General features: G+C 51.2%; 11 protein-coding genes across 11 annotated transcripts; 5 read left to right on the top strand and 6 right to left on the bottom strand.

Moving 5' to 3' along the window:
- Positions 1-299: 299 nt before the first annotated feature.
- On the top strand, positions 300-1,703 carry M437DRAFT_76358 (FAD dependent oxidoreductase; the record flags this gene model as incomplete). Its single annotated transcript, XM_041026608.1, has 1 exon — positions 300-1,703. The coding sequence occupies one exon, from the start codon at positions 300-302 to the stop codon at positions 1,701-1,703; it is 1,404 nt and encodes a 467-aa protein (XP_040878712.1).
- Positions 1,704-2,007: 304 nt separating this feature from the next.
- Positions 2,008-3,534, bottom strand: M437DRAFT_51475 (WD40 repeat-like protein; the record flags this gene model as incomplete). The annotated part of the gene is made up of 1 exon (XM_041022187.1): positions 2,008-3,534. The coding sequence occupies one exon, from the start codon at positions 3,532-3,534 to the stop codon at positions 2,008-2,010; it is 1,527 nt and encodes a 508-aa protein (XP_040878713.1).
- Positions 3,535-4,005: 471 nt separating this feature from the next.
- On the bottom strand, positions 4,006-6,659 carry M437DRAFT_51122 (TPR-like protein; the record flags this gene model as incomplete). Its single annotated transcript, XM_041022131.1, has 5 exons — positions 4,006-4,077; positions 4,127-4,402; positions 4,457-6,042; positions 6,093-6,266; positions 6,323-6,659. 5 exons carry the CDS (start codon positions 6,657-6,659, stop codon positions 4,006-4,008), a joined length of 2,445 nt encoding a protein of 814 aa, XP_040878714.1.
- A 583-nt stretch (positions 6,660-7,242) lies between these two features.
- Positions 7,243-7,878, top strand: M437DRAFT_85646 (uncharacterized protein; the record flags this gene model as incomplete). Its single annotated transcript, XM_041028323.1, has 3 exons — positions 7,243-7,251; positions 7,307-7,651; positions 7,708-7,878. 3 exons carry the CDS (start codon positions 7,243-7,245, stop codon positions 7,876-7,878), a joined length of 525 nt encoding a protein of 174 aa, XP_040878715.1.
- A 154-nt stretch (positions 7,879-8,032) lies between these two features.
- M437DRAFT_51123 (ferredoxin reductase-like protein) lies at positions 8,033-9,115 on the bottom strand (the record flags this gene model as incomplete). The annotated part of the gene is made up of 3 exons (XM_041022132.1): positions 8,033-8,182; positions 8,243-8,883; positions 8,941-9,115. The coding sequence occupies 3 exons, from the start codon at positions 9,113-9,115 to the stop codon at positions 8,033-8,035; spliced, it is 966 nt and encodes a 321-aa protein (XP_040878716.1).
- Positions 9,116-9,359: 244 nt separating this feature from the next.
- M437DRAFT_51488 (uncharacterized protein) lies at positions 9,360-10,052 on the top strand (the record flags this gene model as incomplete). Its single annotated transcript, XM_041022191.1, has 2 exons — positions 9,360-9,471; positions 9,523-10,052. The coding sequence occupies 2 exons, from the start codon at positions 9,360-9,362 to the stop codon at positions 10,050-10,052; spliced, it is 642 nt and encodes a 213-aa protein (XP_040878717.1).
- Positions 10,053-10,797: 745 nt separating this feature from the next.
- Positions 10,798-11,112, top strand: M437DRAFT_32136 (uncharacterized protein; the record flags this gene model as incomplete). Its single annotated transcript, XM_041019226.1, has 1 exon — positions 10,798-11,112. A coding segment is annotated over one exon (315 nt), but the record flags the coding sequence as incomplete, so codon positions are not given.
- A 632-nt stretch (positions 11,113-11,744) lies between these two features.
- Positions 11,745-13,078, bottom strand: M437DRAFT_51387 (ATPase family AAA domain-containing protein 1; the record flags this gene model as incomplete). The annotated part of the gene is made up of 3 exons (XM_041022170.1): positions 11,745-12,264; positions 12,319-12,962; positions 13,019-13,078. 3 exons carry the CDS (start codon positions 13,076-13,078, stop codon positions 11,745-11,747), a joined length of 1,224 nt encoding a protein of 407 aa, XP_040878719.1.
- A 235-nt stretch (positions 13,079-13,313) lies between these two features.
- On the top strand, positions 13,314-14,395 carry M437DRAFT_85650 (thymidylate synthase; the record flags this gene model as incomplete). Its single annotated transcript, XM_041028324.1, has 2 exons — positions 13,314-13,486; positions 13,537-14,395. 2 exons carry the CDS (start codon positions 13,314-13,316, stop codon positions 14,393-14,395), a joined length of 1,032 nt encoding a protein of 343 aa, XP_040878720.1.
- Positions 14,396-14,892: 497 nt separating this feature from the next.
- Positions 14,893-17,151, bottom strand: M437DRAFT_76366 (YjeF N-terminal domain-like protein; the record flags this gene model as incomplete). Its single annotated transcript, XM_041026609.1, has 1 exon — positions 14,893-17,151. The coding sequence occupies one exon, from the start codon at positions 17,149-17,151 to the stop codon at positions 14,893-14,895; it is 2,259 nt and encodes a 752-aa protein (XP_040878721.1).
- Positions 17,152-17,330: 179 nt separating this feature from the next.
- On the bottom strand, positions 17,331-18,379 carry M437DRAFT_85652 (sure-like protein; the record flags this gene model as incomplete). The annotated part of the gene is made up of 3 exons (XM_041028325.1): positions 17,331-18,113; positions 18,168-18,320; positions 18,368-18,379. The coding sequence occupies 3 exons, from the start codon at positions 18,377-18,379 to the stop codon at positions 17,331-17,333; spliced, it is 948 nt and encodes a 315-aa protein (XP_040878722.1).
- Between the last annotated feature and the right edge of the window lie 68 nt (positions 18,380-18,447).

Raw genomic sequence — 18,447 nt, forward strand, 5'->3', positions numbered from 1 at the left:
GCCTTCTCAATCAATTTCACCTTCAACTACTCCACTATGATCCCCAGTCTCAACTGCAGCAAGGTTCGAAACTCTGTGCCCTACAATAATCATGTGATCATGAATAATTTAACAGAAGATGCATTCTAATCATCTTTCACATCAGAAATCATCAATCTATCTTCGAGACAACCAAGTTTGGTGGGTCACCCTGTTCGACCCACCTTCGCTATCTTATCACCCGAGCTTCTGACACATTGACTTTGCATGCATCCTTTCCATCTTTCGCAACCAGATCTTTGTCACACTTTTTCAGTACCATGTCAAGAGCAGCTAGTCTACCATCCCAGCATGCTTCCGCCTCATTCTGGCACACCGAGCCTAGATTGCTCGGCTACCGAACAACCAAAGACTTGCCCCAACAAGCCGATATCGTGGTCATTGGAACTGGTATCAGTGGAGTCAGTGTAGTGCATCATCTTCTTGAAGACCCGAACATCGAAGGAGCGAATAAAAAGAGTGTGCTTGTGTTAGAAGCCAGAGAAGTGTGCTGGGGAGCGACTGGAAGGAACGGCGGCCACTGCCTCCCAATGTTCTACGAACACCCTCACGACCCTTCAATCTCCAACTTCGAATACGCAAATTTCCTCGCCTTGTCCGAGTTAATCTCAACTCGCAAAATTGCCTGCGAATGGAATACTCAACCAGGAATCCGAGGCCTTTACTCTGACGAAGAAGTAAAACTAGCACAGCATGCTGTAAACACACTTCAAGAAACCAATCCTCCCCTAGGCAAGATGTGTAGAGTGGTCGACACAGCAGACGATCTGCAGAAACTGGGTCTAGCGGTGCCGGAAGCAAAGGGAGCTGTAGTGACAGATGTTGCAGCAAGACTTTGGCCCTACAAGCTCGTAACCGCCATCTGGGAATCTCTGCTCACTAATCCCTGTTTAAACCTTCAGACTCATACACCAGTCCTCTCTATCTCTGCTTCTAGCACTGGAAACTGGACCCTCAATACAGACAGAGGAATTGTAGAAGCCAAGAAAGTGGTCTTGGCCACTAACGCATACACATCCCACCTGATCCCCTCCATGTCCGATTTGATCGTCCCCTGCAGAGGCCAAATGTCCGCTCTAGTACCCGGAAAAGCATTTTCAGGACCTTCGAGGACGAAAACAAGTTTTGCATTCATAGGTCCAAAGATGGATGACTACCTTGTCCAAAGACCAGATGAATCCTCTGCTCACCTCATGTTTGGCGGTGGAAGAAGTTATGGTCCAAGCCTGGGGATCAGCGATGATGGAGACGTGGATGAGAAGGTGGCAAAGTATTTGCGTACTGCGCTGCCGAGATTGCTTCTTCCTGGTGATGGAAAGAGAGGGGAAGAGGAGTTGAAGGCAACACATGAGTGGACTGGTATCATGGGTTTCTCGAGAGACAACTTGCCGTGGGTTGGTGAGGTGCCGGGTCACAAAGGTGTCTTTGTCGCTGCTGGATATACAGGACATGGTATGCCTAATGCTTGGTTATGTGGAAAGAGTGTGGCAACTATGGTGCTCGGGGACGATACGAATATGGCTGTAGAGAAGGCCGTGGAGGATGGCTTGCCCAGAGCATACCTCTTGAACGAGGAAAGGATCAACAAGGCTAGGAAGCTGGATACCGTAGAGGTGCAGGATGAAGACCACATGTTTAAAGCGGAAGTCGTCGCTGAGGCATAATCAAGAGCCTCGCCGCCTACTAGAATATAAAGCGCGTGTAACTATAGGAAGACATAGCATGAGGAAACAGGATGATGTTACTGAGAAGCAATAACCTATCCGCTCTCAATGGACATGCCTCTTCTCCAAGAACATCTGTGTTTTGGTGCAGTGACATCTTCCTTGTTGCTGAAGGCGGTGCACGATTGAAATTACGGACCTTGAAACACGAGGGGAAGTGTTTGGAGAGAATTCATTTGGAGCGCCGAGCATCCATAAAGGGTATCTACAACATCTGCTTTTTCTTTTACATTTGCCAGTCATCTTATTGCGGAGGTGCATTGAAGACGAGCGAAACGCTGTCATCACCAGCGGTAACAATAGCTCTACCACCGCCACCCTGAACAAAGCCCATAACACCACCGCCCTCACCGCCACCTCTGTGGCCTCTCCACTCTCCACTCAAACCGCCGTTAGCAGCGGCAGTACCACCTCTGACGTCCCATCTCCTCACAACACCATCGTTGCCGCAAGATGTGAGCATCCAGTTGTTTCCACCTTGTCCTGCATTGACGAATTCGACCTTGATGACTGCCTCCTCCTCATGTGCGTCCTTGATGTGTCTGCGAATGGCAAAGTTGTGTGCGACGTCGAAGAGGGCGATACTGCCGTCCACACTACCGGCAGCCAGAAGAGTCAACGGTGGTTGTGCGAATGACAGAGTCTCGATACCATCAGATTGGGCAGCGAGCGAGGCGAGAATGACACCAGATTGTCCAGCTGCAGCGCTTGATTGACCGCCACGAGGACCGCCAGATTGCTTGCCACCACCAGCCTTGCCACGAGCGCCAGCACCCTTTGCTCCCGAAGTGACAGATTGGCCTGCAGGCATAGAGAGACGAGGCAGACCAACCACGCGGATCTGACCCTCGGCACCTCCTACAGCGACAAGAGCACCGCCAGGTGAGACAGCCACACTGTACAGACCACCATCGACAAGGAAACGCTCGTCATCTCCAGTCAGACCAACAACAGCCTGACCAGAAGGGTTTGCAAGACCAGCGGCTGCGGCATCACCAAACACGTCCCAGACGTACAAGCTCGAGTCCTCAGAAACAGTGCACAAAAGCTTGCCGTCGGGCGTCCATGCACCAGCAGTACACGAAGCAGTGTGAAGGTAGAATGCTTGCACGATTGTGAGCGGCGACGCGGCATCCTGCTCGTTGACAGTGTAGACCCAGACACTGCCGTCATTGGCGCCGAGAGCGAAGGTGTTGGGGTATGTAGGGTTAGGGCAGGGCGACAGCCAGTTGATCTCCTCGACCTCGGCGGCAGAGGCAAAAGCCTTTGCAGGCTCAGCTTGTGGTTGTTGCGGTGTGCGGTAGACATTGAGTCTGCCGTCCAGACCAGCAGTAGCGACAAACTTGCCGTCAGGCAGTGAGAAAGCAAGTGCGTTGACCGAGTCAGTGTGGCCCTCGAGCTTGACGTAGGGTTCCTGGCTGTGGCGTTCGACGGGCTGAGGGTTGCTCTCGTACGAGGCAGGTAGGACAGGGGCTTGCGGTGGAGAGCAGTCCCAGAGGTAGGCTACATCGTCGCCGCCGCCGGTTGCGACAAGTTGTGGATGCGTTGGGTGTTGTGCGATGCAGAAAATGCTGTCCTTGTGCCCGTCAAAGTGTGCAATGCTGTCGTTTTGCAGCATAATCTCCTCCATGGCTCCTCCTTCTTCATCATCGGACATGGGCATGTCCTCTCCCTCGCCCTCGAATTCCTCCTCCATGTCGTCAGGGTTGAACATCTCGTCGTCGTCTTCGGGGACATTGTTGTCCTCATCGTGCGGTTCGTGAGCAGACATGTTGTATATGAGTTCGTAAAATTTCGTTCAAGGTGAAATGGTTTAAAAAGACAACGCGCCAGCGGGTGGAAATGTTTTTTTGGTGCTGATAAATCGAGCTCGACTTTGCACTGTTTGCTTGGCGTGACGCAAAGGCTGAGCTTTGCCCATCCATGTCATTTTCCATCTCCAATGCCTCGACTGAAACTAGGTCTTCATACAGAATACACGAGAAGATGAGTCTGCGTGCCTCATGTCCTGCTGGCTCTGCCTTGCGCCAGTTGCCAGTAGAGTAGTCCCATGTTCATTTGCTTGGCTGGTCTGGAGCTCGCTTCGGACCAAATCAACGCCGTCGCCAAAACAGCCTTGATACTCGCTGAATTCGAGAAGCCATCAACCAACGCCCATGCAAATGCTAGCTTGAGTTGCTCCAGAAACGCCCCTGAATATGCTACTTCATACTACCTCATCGTGTCGAGCAATCAAACATGCTCAATCGTCATCCATATCATCTTCGTCAGAGTCGTCAAGAGCTTCCATGGCCTCTTTGATGTATTGCGACGCCTGTCTTCCATTAGCTGACGCCTACAACATAACGAGCCTCGAGTCTTACCTTCGCATCAAGGTTCAACGCAGTAGTAAAGGTGCGCACACTGTCTGCTCGTCTTCCAAGCCCCTTGAAACACTTTCCGAGCAAGAAGAATACGTTGGCCTCCTCTGGCGCCAAATTCTTTAGCACTTCGAGCTCCACGAGAGCATCCTCATAGAGCTTGAGACCCATCAACACGCGGGCTTTCTTGAATCGTGCGAGTGCCGAGTTCGGTGCTAGATTCAACGCGTGCGAGTATTGTGTCAAAGCTGCTTTGGGATGGTGGAGCTTCTCCATGATCTGTTGCCCATCGGTCAGCTGGAATACCTCTTGTCGGATTCTAGTCAAACTCACCACTCCTATGCAGACCGCCAGTACAGGATTACTAGGATTGATGCCAAATGCGATGCGGTAGTGTCGTTGTGCCTCATCCCACTTGCCCATCCTTTCGTAGCACTTGCCCAAACCATACCACGCCCCGAATCCGCGTCTCTCGCTTCCAACCCCTTTACGGAAAGATGCAAGCGCAGCATCAAACTCCTCGTTAGTCAAAAGCTCATGACCCATGAGCGTCCAAGCATAGCTGAACTCTGGATCTACTTGTGTCGCGCGCTTGAAGCATGCGATGGCTTGCTCATGTTCTCTGCTCAAGGAAAAGGCGTTCCCGACCGCGCACCAAGTTTGTGGAGAATTGAATGCCAGGTCTCTCAAATTATGCGCCAGGAATGCCAACTGCACAGGCTTTTTCAATTGCCACAAGACTGTCGAATACACCTCCATATCTTCGATCCGCGTCGGCTGGAGTTTTAACAACTTGGCAAAACAAGTTTCTGCCGAAGAGTATTCTGATGCTTCGTAATACGCTTTGCCAAGCTGAGCGAGGACCCATGGTGATTCTCGATGTGCTGAAGGAAGAGACTTGAAAGCATCGACTGCAGATGATACCTGATAGCGACTCAGAAGGTAGTAAGCTGCCCCTAAAGACCTGAAAGTGGACAATAATGACTCTGTCGATGCCATTTCCACAGCGACAGTAGATTCCAGAGCTTGCTTCTGCAACGGCACAGGCATAGCTGCAGAATTACGACTTGGTGCGCGAGTGTCTTTGGTTTCCGTTGGATTTGGCGGTATGATCTTCCGGTTGCCACTTACAACGCGGCCCACTTGCGCAGGTCCTCTACCTTTTGTCCCTGTAGCCTTGGCCTTTTTGACCTCATCGCGCTTAGCTGCTGTCAAGGAATTGCTGTCGGCGGGTACCCGACTTGCTGTTTTTGACCCTGTGATCTGACTGAATAAACGATTGCTCCTCCTTGGAGCAAATGTTATTGTCTCGGCATCTGGAATTTGTGCGCTGTGTCCAGATATCGTCCGTTTATGTTGCGAACGTCTCTGCGCGGCATTTGTCGCTTCATCTGCATCCACTGATTCTGAGCTAGGCTTCGCCTGGTTTCTGACTGTTGCAGTGCGGGCTTTCTGACTGTCTTTGCCGGCATCAAGTCCTAGTCTTTGTAGTGCAGTCCTTGACCTCCGTGTTGGAGCAGCTGGCGGTTCCTCCGCGCTGAGCGCTTCTTGTGGTATGCCTCCCATCTCGACATCCTCATCTCCAGACATGCCATTTGCCGTCGGAGTCTCCCATGACTGCTGACCGGTAGGCTTAGATCCGTTATTGCCAAAGATGCCTTTCGACTTGATCCTCGGCAGCAGAAAATTACTCTGACCTTGTGCGACGAGGTCTCCACCATTCTTCACAGGGTTGAAGGGGTCATTTGTCGGTGTGAGAGCATGAATGCTGTTGATGTTGTTCGTACTCGAAACTGGAACGATGGGTTGAGGCTCATCTTTGATGGTTTCTTGGTTCAATATTGATGCGGAAACGCTTGTGATGGAAGAAGCGAGTTCGGTAGTCATCCTGAAAGAACCTGCTAAATCAATCTCGGCGCCTTGAAAAGTCAGCATTTCCACAAGCGACCTGGGATTTTCGATTCCTTACCCATATCACAAAGTCCTTGAAAGACTTCCCACGTGAATGGATTGCTCTTGTGCGCTTCAATGTAGCAGTCGCCAGCCCTGCGGGAATCGCCATGGCCACGCCACAGCTTCCCAAGCAAAGTATTCACAGCTGCAGCGTCTGGAGTATGCCTAGTTGAGAACTCTGTGTGTTTCCCTGTGTTGTCCGAGTCAGCACGGCTATTGCGCTTCAAAGGGAAACAACTAACGCACCCCAATGGCTACGGCCTTGCCAAAGACTTCTAGCCTTCTCCAAAGCTGCAATGCCTTCATTGTGTTTTCCAAGCTCTTGACAGGCTAAAGCCAATACATAGGCACAGCCTAGGTGTCTTCCGTTTGCGCCGCTCTTCTGACTGCAATCGTAGGCAGTCTTGAACCGTCGCAAACGATAATTCGTCAGGGCCAAAAGATGTGAAGAGTCCGGGTTTCGAGGGTCGATAGAAATTAATCGTTCGGCGAGAAAGTTTGCATTGTCTGGTGACTCGTTGTCCAAGTGGTAGTATATGAGCTGTTTGAGTTGTGTTACAGCCAGCGTCGAGTTATGTGACATGGTTATGGCGAGCTTTTATACGCAAGGCCAAAAGAACAAGCAATTAGGTCGAGGCGTCGAGGACACAGGTGAAGGGACGAATCGAAAAGATGAATGTCTGGTGAAGATACATGGGCAATGTCGGAATGGAGGCGACGAGGAAGATGTAAGCGTGGCGAAGGAAACGGGAATGTCGAGGATGATGTTGAGTCCACAGTGTGGCTTCCTCAGAGCAGCTTGTCCATGCGGGATGCGAATGTATCAAAGGCAGGAGCGAGGCGCGTCGAGTCGAATCGCGAGATAGAGGAAGATGTCGCTGTATTCGACGATTATGCAGCTATTCGCAATGTGAAAATCTTCACGAACCGATGGAAGCGCAGACAAAGATGTGGTTGTAGGGTGTTATGCGCGTTGGCAAGTTGTGTTTATTGATACAACCTGACTGAGAAACAGCTGCGCACGGTCTTCATCGTCACCACCATCCGGCAAGGGACGCTCCTTCCCCACCAAGCTACATCTGGCCAGCTCGCGTGTCTCTGTCCTGCTCTGCTTTCTTTTAGCAAACAACACACCAGGAAACCCATCATCGCAAACCACCGTCTCAATGGCCAGGGTCAGCATCCAAACACTACTCTGTCTGCCTTCAATTCTCTAAACAACCACAACAGCAAGCTCTCAAATCACAGGCAGCCCGCAATGCCGCAATTCTCCAGCGCACCCATCTGATCGCATTGGGTGTCCATGGCTTCCACCTTCTCCTCCGCCTCGTCCTTGTGCGCCGTTCTTTCTGGGCATACCTGATCCTGTCTCTCCCTTCTCTGCTCATCCAATTCTGGTTTGAGCGCATCGGTCGCCCTACATACGCCGAAGGTCCCAATGGCAGGGAATTGAAAAGAGCAGGAGAGGACCTCGAGGCCAAGGGTCTGACAGAATGGATGTGGGATGTTGTCTACTGGTCGTGGGGCTGCATTGTCTTGACCACTTTGCTGGGTGATTGGGCCTGGTGGTTCTTCGTGAGTCACTCCTACACCACTCTTGAGACTTTATTCTTTGCTGACTCGAACTGTAGACTGTTATCCCTCTGTACTCGGCTTGGTTGGCATACACAACCTTTACCGGTGCCCGTCAGGGGCTGATGGGAGGTGGTGCCATGCCCGCCGAGGGTGCTTCGAGCGGCGCGCAAAGCAAGCGTCAACAAAAGATGGAGAAGAGAGGCGGCCAGAAGATGCAATACAGATAAAGTGCATACACTCTAAACATATACGGACATGAAATCGTCTCAGAAAAGGCTCTATGGATGCACCTCGTTCAGATCGTGACAATTATACACACTTTTTGCCATCTCTTCAGAGAGGGCTAATTTTGTAGACACAGCTCGCAATCAATTGCATTGCTTAGAAGCAGAAGACCTGGTCTTCGAGCTTGCTGACAGGTCTGGCCTTCTGGTAGCCAAGACTTTCGGCAGCCTTCTTCATGGCAGCGACCATAGGAGGAGGTCCACAGATGAGCATCTTCATGTCAGGTGCGGGGGCAGGGCAGTTTGCCTATGAGGTATTAGTCTATAAGATTCACAATCACTGTAGCGTGAGTCGCATATTTCGTACCTTGATCATTTCAGGAGTCACGAAGCCAACACCACCAGTCCAACCCTCAGGGGGGTTGTTGAGGACGTAGTGAACTCTGAAGCCACTGTCCTCACGGGCCATGCGGTCGAGTTCGTCCTTCATGAGAATGTCCTCAGGGTTGACGTTGGCAAAGATGAGGTCAACCTGAGTCTTGTCGCCTGAGGCACGACCACGGAGAATAGCCTTGGAAATCTGGTACATGGGAGTGATACCGGTACCACCAGCGATCATAGCGAAGCGGCTGACCATGTTGGGCTGGTAAGCCATGGCACCCTTGGGACCCTTGACCTTGATGGTGTCACCAATCTTCATCTCAGCGACGTGTTTGCTGATGTTGCCAGTGGGGTAGGCCTTGATGAGGACATCGAAGTGGCCGGAAGTAGTGTCATCGGTGATGGGAGTGTAGGAACGCAGAATCTCCTTGTTGGAGACGACCTCAGTCTTGGGGTCCTTGACGGGCAGGGTGGCAGCGAGGGAGATGTGCTGGCCAATGGGCAGACCGAGGATAGAGGTGGGGCTCGGGAGACCGAAGCGGTAGATGGCAGTGTTGTGCGAGAGGACAATCTTTTCGGTCAAGGGGAATTGCTGGAAAGTGGTGGGATCAAGGACCTTCTTGACCTCTGTGCCGATTCGTTAGCAATGTGTCGGAATATCAGAGAGCGGGAGAATGCACTTACGGTTGTTGAAGAACTGGTAGCCAGCCAAAGCAGCAGCAATGGCAATGGCAACAGGCACCAAGCTCTTGTTGACCAGGGCAGCTCCGACGATCAAGATTGCCGAAGGAGCATAGACGCCCTGGATGTATTGAGGAGCGAAGGGCCCTGTGGGCTTGTAGGTGTGCTTCGATGACATGACGAGTTGCTGAAGGAGTCGAATTGAACGAGGAGACACAAGGCCGAGATGTAAGAACACGCGACTTTGCGAGCTTCCTTCCGGGGCAGATCAGGGTCGCGGCCGATGATGGTGGGGTTGCTTCAGCGGTCCATCACGCTGCCTGATCGGGCTATTCAGTCCGGTTGAGTCGGCTACTTCTTGTGCTACTTGCTCTCTTGCACATGCCCTGAACGGCCATATTCCGTTGCGACGAGTCTGCATCATGTCCATAAACAATAACGCTTTTCCGCTGACGGCAATTGACCGCGAGATTCTTGCCATGAAGGACGAGGACTTTTCTCTCGTCACATGGGAAGAACTCAAAGAAATCATTGGTATTTCATCATGTTGAGCCATATTGTGCTTCATCTTTTGACGGACATCAGCTGCCAATCGCCTTGAACAATTGAAGCGTCGTCCTTCCGACCTGCGTCGTTATATTGCATGGTCTTCAGAGACCAAGGCAGAGTATGGTACCATTACAAATTTCGTCGTTCAGAAGCGTCTGCACTGGACTCCTTTGCCCTCTTCGACTCCTGGTGAACCACCCAAGTTTGAGTTCCGTGACCCCATACCCTTCAAGGATCAGGGCGACTTCAAAATCTTGAGAAACGACTGGCCGTATGGACTAGACAAAGGCATCGTTCACATCTGCGTCTGGGTCAAGACTCCCATCGAGACTGACCCTACTACTGGTGATGTCACCGACTTTTCCAGAAAGCTCATCGAAGACTTTGTCAACAATACTTTCGCAGCCAGATTGGATACTGTCTTTGGTCCAGGTAAAGGCAAGGAACACGTTCTCTGGTTCAAGAACTGGGTTGCACTGCAGAGCGTACGCGGTGTTGATCATATCCATGTTCTGGTTCGCGATGCTCCAGAAAGCATACTAGAAGATTGGTTCAAAGAAACCTAGGATATCAGAGGATGGAGCTTCCCTTGTCTTGGTTTTTTCCCATCTCTTCTCCTTCGATACCCACGCAGCAACGACCTGCATATAGACATGATAGAAAGAGTACATTCCTTATGTTCGGCCTTCACAACGCCCTCGAGACTACCCGAAGAATAACATCTTCATGTCGACCAAGGACCCTGTTACTACCATAAGCTAGAGACTTCGATACGGCTCGCCTTGCCTGGATCAAGTCGAGCTCTTGCGGACACGCTGTTCAAACTGATGATTACGACTGATATTTTCACGAATGACCCGGTTTCACCCACTGCTCTTTTATTGCCGTAATACATCGCCTAAATGCAGTCTGTGTACCTGTAATCCCCCTGACACCGATCACTAATGGGTTATTGATTGGTCAGATCTGAGCACTTACCTAAGAACTCTCGCGTGGAAACCCAACTTTCTAAAACCCGGTCCCGTGACTCACTTACATAAGTACGCTTTTAAACGCATCTACAAGTGTCACAGATGTATAACAGGTGTTCACAATTCTCGCCGATTTTGTACTTCTATACAGCACTACTTTCGCTGGTAAGAGTTTAGACAAGCATGTTCACGCACTCGCGACATCTTCCATAAAGCTGCCATCTCAGGCAAACACATCGCAATCTATGAACTTGCAATCTTCACTGTTGAGGAGGAAATTATGGACAAGCCACGACCGAGCTCGACAAGCGAGCGGGTCGTTACCAAAAAAGCACCAACAACCTTCCTGTCCCTCCCCATCGAACTCCGAATAATAATCTACAAACTTCACCTACCTGCAACCGCCAATATAACCCTCTGCTCACATCCCCACACCCCGAAAGCAGATCTAGGCACCAGCATCTTGTACACCTGTCGACAAATCTATCTCGAAGCCTCTCAATACGCTTACGGAGACCGCCTTTTCAAATACAGATGCCCATCTGGGATATGCACTCGCAACCTCACACTCAACGACAGCAAGTTCCTGCAACACCTGACAAATTCTGCAGTCGACAAAATCCAAAGACTAGAATTGGCAGTCCACATCGACTGCCTCTACAGCTACAGAGCCAGTGTCAGCAGTTACAGAGCAGCCAGATACATAACCCCCTACGTCCGCCTCGCCCACATTGCCAAAATGCAGAGTCTAAACTACCTCTGCATTAAAGTGGTCTTGGTCAATTTTGTTTGCTGTGTACCTGCTCATGCCATCAAACATGCCGTCGACCGCTTTGATTATCTTGGCTTAGACAATTTGATGGTCCAGGTCTACAATACAATTCCTACAAGGACTGAAATCGAATGGGAGGCAGAGATTGCTGAAAAAGGAATGCCAAAGTGGGAATGTAAGGAAGCGACCCAGGGGGCGACGGAAAGTATACAAAAGCTAGCCAAGCGGTATCAAATTCCCCCGTGACGAGCATGAGAGAGGTTCAAGCCTCAGAAGAAGAAGAAGACTGTCAAGTAGGGATGCGGATTCGTCAGTTAATACTCCTGAGCATTGAGGATAAGCGAAAATTTTGGATAGATGATCCCTGATGGTAGTTTTGCAGAGCAGAAAGATTGCCTTCTAGATTGGGGTATATCAAGAACAAAAGCAGAATAGGAGAGTCAAGATATTGACATGCACCACAAAAGAACTCCCTAGAAAATGCAAACAAGTCGTAAGATCTTTGAGTACCATCATCATGCCGGCACCGAAGTTTGCGGGTCATCATCAGTTTCCGACATGGTCTCTGGGCTGGCTCTGGAGTCTTCCCACTCGTCGACTTCGGGCTGCCGCCTCATTTGTAATGCGCCACCTTTCCTGCCGAAGAAGTCATCGGTGTGTAGGCCCCTGACATCTTCAGCCTTGACGCCTTTCATATTTGCACCACGAGACTTGGCTTCGCGGATGTATTCTCTGACGGGCACCATGGCAGCATCTCTGCAGGCTTCCTTGATGTCGCTACCAGACATGCCTGCGCTAACCTTGACCAAAGTTTCAAGGTCGAACTGAGGAGAGAGGCGAGTATTTTTGAGAGTGAGAGAGAAGATGGAACGGCGTTGAGAGGCCGAGGGAAGAGAGACGGGGAACTTCTTGGGCAGGCGGCGGAGAATAGCTTCATCGATGTCCTGGATGCGGTTGGTTGCTCCTAGCACACAGATCCGTTGAGCCTCGCCCAGAGAGTTTGCGGATGTAAGACCGTCCCATTGTGTCATAAATCTGGTACAGAAATGTTAGTGGCGCTCAGCAGATCAAAGTGTTACGACAACATACTCTGCTTTGACCATACCGCTGGCTTCGTGTTCGCCGCTACGTCTTTGACCCAAAACAGCATCAATCTCATCAATAAAGACGATAGCAGGTTGAAGTTTTCTGGCAAGACTGAAGACAGCAGAAACGAGCTTGTTGCTGTCGCCGTACCATTTCTCGGTCAGAGTAGAGATGTGTAAGTTGATGAAGCAGGCACCACTCTCGTGAGCCAGAGCCTTTGCGAGCATGGTCTTTCCGCAACCAGGAGGACCGTAGAGTAGAACACCAGAAGGAGCAGAGAGAAGGGAGCTAGTAGCAGAGTAGAGGTGAGGCATGGTGAGAGGGTAGATGACGGCTTCGCGCAGTTCCTCGATAATGTCGTCCAGTCCACCAATATCGTTAAATGAGACGGGAATCTCCCAGGGAGACACAACTTCCATAGCGATGGTCTGTTCGTAAGGTGTGAGGGTCAAATTCGCTGTGCGCTTCTCCCATTCCAACTTTTGGTCATAGTCCTCGTCGTCGAAGTCATCGTCGGGAGAGCTGGCGAAGATGGATGACAAACGAGAGGCAGCCGCCGAAGCCTTCTTTTCAGCCTCGGATTTGGCGCCAGCTTCAGGATCCATTCGCGCCAGTAGATTTCGCATGATGAAGAAGGCCATGATGGGCTATGCGTCTTGTCAGTGCTGGCTGCCTGAAGAATACTTGTAGAGTTTAGACATACAGCGGCTGCCGCTATGGCGATCTCCTGAACGATGGTGACCCATCGTCTGTCTCCTGCCATGATTGCTGTGACTTTGCAAGATGTCGATGAATATCGAATGCGGTCAAGTCCAGCGTCGCAACGACTTTCACATGCGCAGTTCCATCATCTGTGCACGGACGTTCGGTCGAGGGTCGTGCCTTCCTCGACCGAAAGCCATTTACGCGTGTCGCGTCTTCCGTGGTTGCCAATTCTCGTACTCTTTTGTTTGCACCTTCCCTTGGGATATACACACATAAAATATCACAAACACAGAATGTCTCCTGCAGCAACAACAGAGCTTGGCCCTGCCAGTGGCCCCGATGTCCAACTCAAACCTGAAGAGACACCTAAACACAAGGCTCCTCGCCAACATGCCGCACACGAAGAATACCAATACCTCGACTTGATTCGTGACATCCTCGAAGAAGGAGAGCACCGTCCAGACAGGTACGCAATACATTGGAAATATGATTGACACGTATCTGACCCTCTCACAGAACTGGTACTGGTACATACTCCATCTTCGCCCCTAACCAACTTCGCTTCAGACTTTCCGACAAAGACACTGGAAAATTGATTCTACCTCTTCTCACCACAAAACGTGTCTTCCTCCGCGCCGTCATTGCTGAACTCCTATGGTTCGTTGCTGGAAGCACATCCTCAACTCCCCTCACCGAACAAGGCATCAAGATTTGGGACGGCAACGGCTCGCGTGAATACCTCGATTCAGTCGGTCTCTCGCATCGTGAAGTTGGCGATCTCGGCCCTGTCTACGGCTTCCAATGGCGCCACTTTGGTGCTGAATACAAAGACGCAAAGACTGATTACACTGGCCAAGGTGTCGATCAACTGGCAGAGGTCGTACATAAGTTGAAGAACAACCCCTACGATCGCCGCATCATTCTCTCCGCTTGGAACCCCGCAGACCTCAAGAAGATGGCTCTGCCACCTTGCCACATGTTCGCTCAGTTCTACGTCTCGTTCCCCAAGGATGCACCTACCAAGGCAGATGGTTCAAAGCAGGGCACTCTACACTCTATCTTGTACCAAAGGTCTTGCGACATGGGTCTAGGTGTCCCTTTCAACATCGCCAGTTATGCTCTGCTGACCCACATGCTGGCAAAGGTGTGCAACTTGATCCCTGGCACTTTCACACATACAATGGGCGATGCACACGTCTACTGCGATCATGTTGATGCTCTCAAGCTCCAAATCGAGCGTGTACCAAAAGACTTCCCTGAGCTGGTTATTGAAAAGTCGGACGAAGATCTCTCGATTGACGGCTGGAAAGTCGAGGATTTCAAGGTCCTTGGATACGACCCTCACAAGGGCATTGCCATGAAGATGTCTGTATAAGAGCTTGAAGCTAGATGCTCAATAGTATACGACTTGGATGCAGGCGTTTTGGTTCAAACATTGTATTATATTGGGTTGTGTTCTGCTCAGGGTTCGCTCTAGGGTGATGTAGCAATGCAAGTTTCAATCCACGACATAGACACACAATCTTTACCTATATGCATCCTTATTTTGCTCATACTGTTTACACCCTGGATAGCAGTGTTGTGAAATGTGTTTGATAATTTGGATATAATACATCGTGCTTCGAAGACGAGAAAATGTGACAGCAAAAGGGACCCTTTCGTATCCCATCGTCGAGCACTAGAAGAAAGCCGACATGCAGAGAAACACTCATAGCCACCTCTTTTCTGACCATTTGCAGGTCTATCTTTCCTTTTCCCTGTTGACATGCTGAAGAGAGCACAAACGCCACCCACCCTGACCGCCCGTTTTTGTACAAGATATGCAAAAATGCAGATAACAATGTCATTTTGAGGTAGAAAGAAGACTTTTCTCTAAGTTTGTGCTTCACCAGAAACAAATCTCAGGTTCACAGTCCAGTCTGCGCCGAACTGCACCTTTTCGCGATCGCTGAGGACGACGTTGACACCAGTGTCTACGGCTGTGATGGCCCAGGCACTGCCCTCGCCCTCTCTGATGGCCTCGATCAGTCCCAACACTGGAACACCAAGTGCGAGTACTGCTTCAGGGCGAATGGCAAGAGGTTCGCCGTCCACGATACTTGAGCTGCCATCTACGTTGTCAAAGCCAGAAGGAATGTTGATGCTGACGACACCAGCACGAGAGCGGTTTGCCCAGTCAATCATCTCACGTGCTTCAGCGCGCAAGTCCTCATCGCGGATATCAGCGTGGCGTTGACCATCTAGTAGAGCGTCGACGATAACGACAGGGGGTCCCTCGAGTTTTTTGATCTGGCCAGAGGTGCTGCGCCATCCTTCTATACGTGCTGCTTTGCGGCCTAGTGCTTGGAGCGAGTGAATATGCTTGGCGAGTTGTGGGTGCCAGACGCTGGGGTTTGAGAAGTCGAGCACAGAGATGAGCACCTTGAAGCCGCGGCTATAGAGATGGCGTGCACTGGCTATCGCACGAGCACCAGTTACATGATTACCGGCAAGGATGACTACCACGGGCTTCGAGTTCGAATTAGGTAGGCTGTTGGCAATCTTTGAATTGCGACGAGATGCGCCGGGCTTGAGGGTGCTGGTCAAGACACATTCTGCGATACCACGGGCAGCGTTTTCGGTGATGGCATCGGCGCTGATTCCGATGTTTGAGATTGCGTCAGCTTCGGCTTGTCGTAGACGATCAGGGTGGTAGAGTGAGCAGGGGTATTTTGACTTTGGCGTTTTAAAGTGAGGTCGAGGAGAGGCTGCAGCTTGCTGTGCGAGGCTGAGTTGGTCCAAAGAGTTCATAGGAGATTGAATGGATGGAGGAGATCGAGCACGGTTGGGGTTAGGGGAAGAAGCAACGACGGATGAGCCTCTCAAGGAACTCATGGAGCGATTGAGGGCAGTCGAAGCTAATGAGGCTGCTAAGGGATGAAGGATGTCTTCTGGCAGCCCGCTGTTGCTCATGCGCGACGGGCGCTTGTTTGAGGTACGGGATGGGGCACGTCTTGAGTTTGGACCACTGCCAAAGTTGAGCTCCGTGTCAGCATCTGACGAGGACTCGAGCTCGCTTCCGTGATGTTTGGGCTTCAGGGTGGGTGAGAGAACGTTCTCTGTGGGATGTAGGTTCTTGCCTCCGTATGTGCCGGGGCGTGCGAGTCTGTTGTGCGAAACCAGTCTGTCCTCGTCTGCAGTCGTATCCTCGTTACGAATCTGATCGAAAACGGTTCTCTTGTCGAACTTGGAAAGATTGGCTTCAAAGTCAAAGTCACCCATATCATGGATGTCTGTAGCTTCTTCGGTAGCCCAGCCATTCTGATCTCCGTTGAGGCCATTAATTGGGCGCTTCGCCTTTTTCTTGGTCTTGGAAGATGCAGCTGGTGTAGGTTCTTTGAGCAATGGAGTAGACCGCCATCCCTTCTTGTTGGTGCTGGGTGTGATGGTCATATCATTTCCATTGCGCGACACGTTGGGCGACAGGGTTTCTTTGACCGTCTGTGCCTCGGTGGCTGCAGCCAGAGGGACTTGAGTTATTCTTGGGCCCCGTCTTCCGCGCCTGGTCTTCTTGCTCGACTGATTAGCGTTGTCTTCGGCATACTCCTGTTCTTGAGTGGCGGGCGGCTCGGTGGGATGTGCGACAAATGGAGAGGTATTTGTAGGAGGAACAGCAGCTGCGGCAGCCGACAGAGCTTTCTTGCTGGGTGTGACAGGAGCCGAGGGTTGCTGTAGAGCAGGTGGTGGTGGAGGCTGGCTACGTGCAGCAGGCGCAGGCGATTTTGAGAAGCTGAGAATAGCTGGGTCGACGAAGGAAGGAGTCTTCTTGGCCAGAGGACTCTCGACGCGGGCCTCGGGGGTAGGAACAGGGAGAGGCGCAGGGAATTGGGCGGCACCACGAGAGGCTGAGATGTTGGCAGCAGGAGCAGGAGGCTTCGCGCTGGCCTCGAAGTTCGTCTCGACGACATGCAGGTCCGAGATCAAATTGGCAGGTACGTTGTAGGAAGGCACATGGTTGCCAGACTGCGGGAAGAAGACGTGTTCGAGAGCCAATGTCTGACCAGCAATAACGTTTGCGACTCGGCCGATCAGGACAGCACCAGGAGGCTGCTGCAGAGTGACACTAATGGTCATACCAATAAAGTCGGCCATGATGTCGTATGTTGATGCGATGATGCGCAGGGCAATAATTTCAATGCGCCAGACGGCCTCGATGCGAGCCATTCGATTTCTTATCGGCTTATCGCAAGCTTTAGCGCGTCTGCACCTGCGCGTCATCCCGAAGTGGAAGTGAAGTGTCTTGCGACACAATGCTATTCTAATCATTTCATCTACAGCTTGATCTCACCCTTGAATCCAGGGACGTGAGCAAAGTTTGCCTTGAGTGCTGTCACACTCGTCTGTCCCTCCTTCACTGCCCAGCCGTCGTTGCCAGGTCCCGCTTTCTCGACACTATCATAAACATCCTTGAACTTGGGTGCCCACTTGTAGTGTCTTGGTGCCCATTTGCTGTCCTCTTCTGTCTCGGCTTGTCCCTGTCCATTGTTCTCTCCACCTTTGCTCTCTTGCTTCCTCAGCTTGGTCTCTTCTCTGTCTGCATCCTCGACTGCACCAGGCGTCTCGTCGAAGCAAGAGCTTGATGACCACTGGTTCTGCAGCATCTCTGTCCACACTACGGGTTGCTTCTCTACGCCATCCTTGACGGGAACGTTGATCGTGTAAACACGTCCAGCGTCCCATTCTTGGTGCTTGGCCAGGTAATCAATCACTCGCACACCTTGTCTGCAGCTCTGTGCAACGATCTTGGGATCATTCAAGCGGTCGAAGAAGGCGAATGAGATGGCAATTGCCTTTGCCCCACAGACAGCTGCTTCAAGAGCAGCACCAAGAGTTCCTGATGACAGAGCGAAGATGGCTGTTGTGTTGCGTCCGTAGTTGGGTCCCGACACGACAAGATCGATTGGCTTTCTGTCCTTGAAGCAATGCGCCAATCCAAGCTGAGAGCAAGTCGCCGGCGTTGAGTTGACCAGAACCCAGGGCTTTCCCTGCTTCGACTCTTGTGACTTTGGTGTTCCATGCTCTTCAGTTTCGGGCCAGTAGTATGTTGCTTGGACCTTCAATCATGTAAGTACGATGATTCTCAGAAGTCACAACTCTTTTTAACGAACGTCTTTTCCAATAATATGTGCCTTGCCAATCCAAGAGCGTTGTTCACTGGGCAAGATTACAGAAACCTCATGTCCAGCCTCTTCCAGAGCGCGTACGAATGCGAGGATATAAGGCGACGACTCGTTCGACGGCGGGCCGTCATCATTGGTTACCTACGCCCAGTCAGGATAGTTCGACATGGCATGCGTGAGCAACATACAAGGATATGCATTTTGAAAAGACTGGTGAAATATACAATGACAAGATCGTTCAGATCTTCGTTGTTGACACAAGCAAAGA

This window comes from Aureobasidium melanogenum (genome assembly GCF_000721775.1).
Source record: "Aureobasidium melanogenum CBS 110374 unplaced genomic scaffold scaffold_14, whole genome shotgun sequence".
NCBI lineage: Eukaryota > Fungi > Ascomycota > Dothideomycetes > Dothideales > Saccotheciaceae > Aureobasidium > Aureobasidium melanogenum.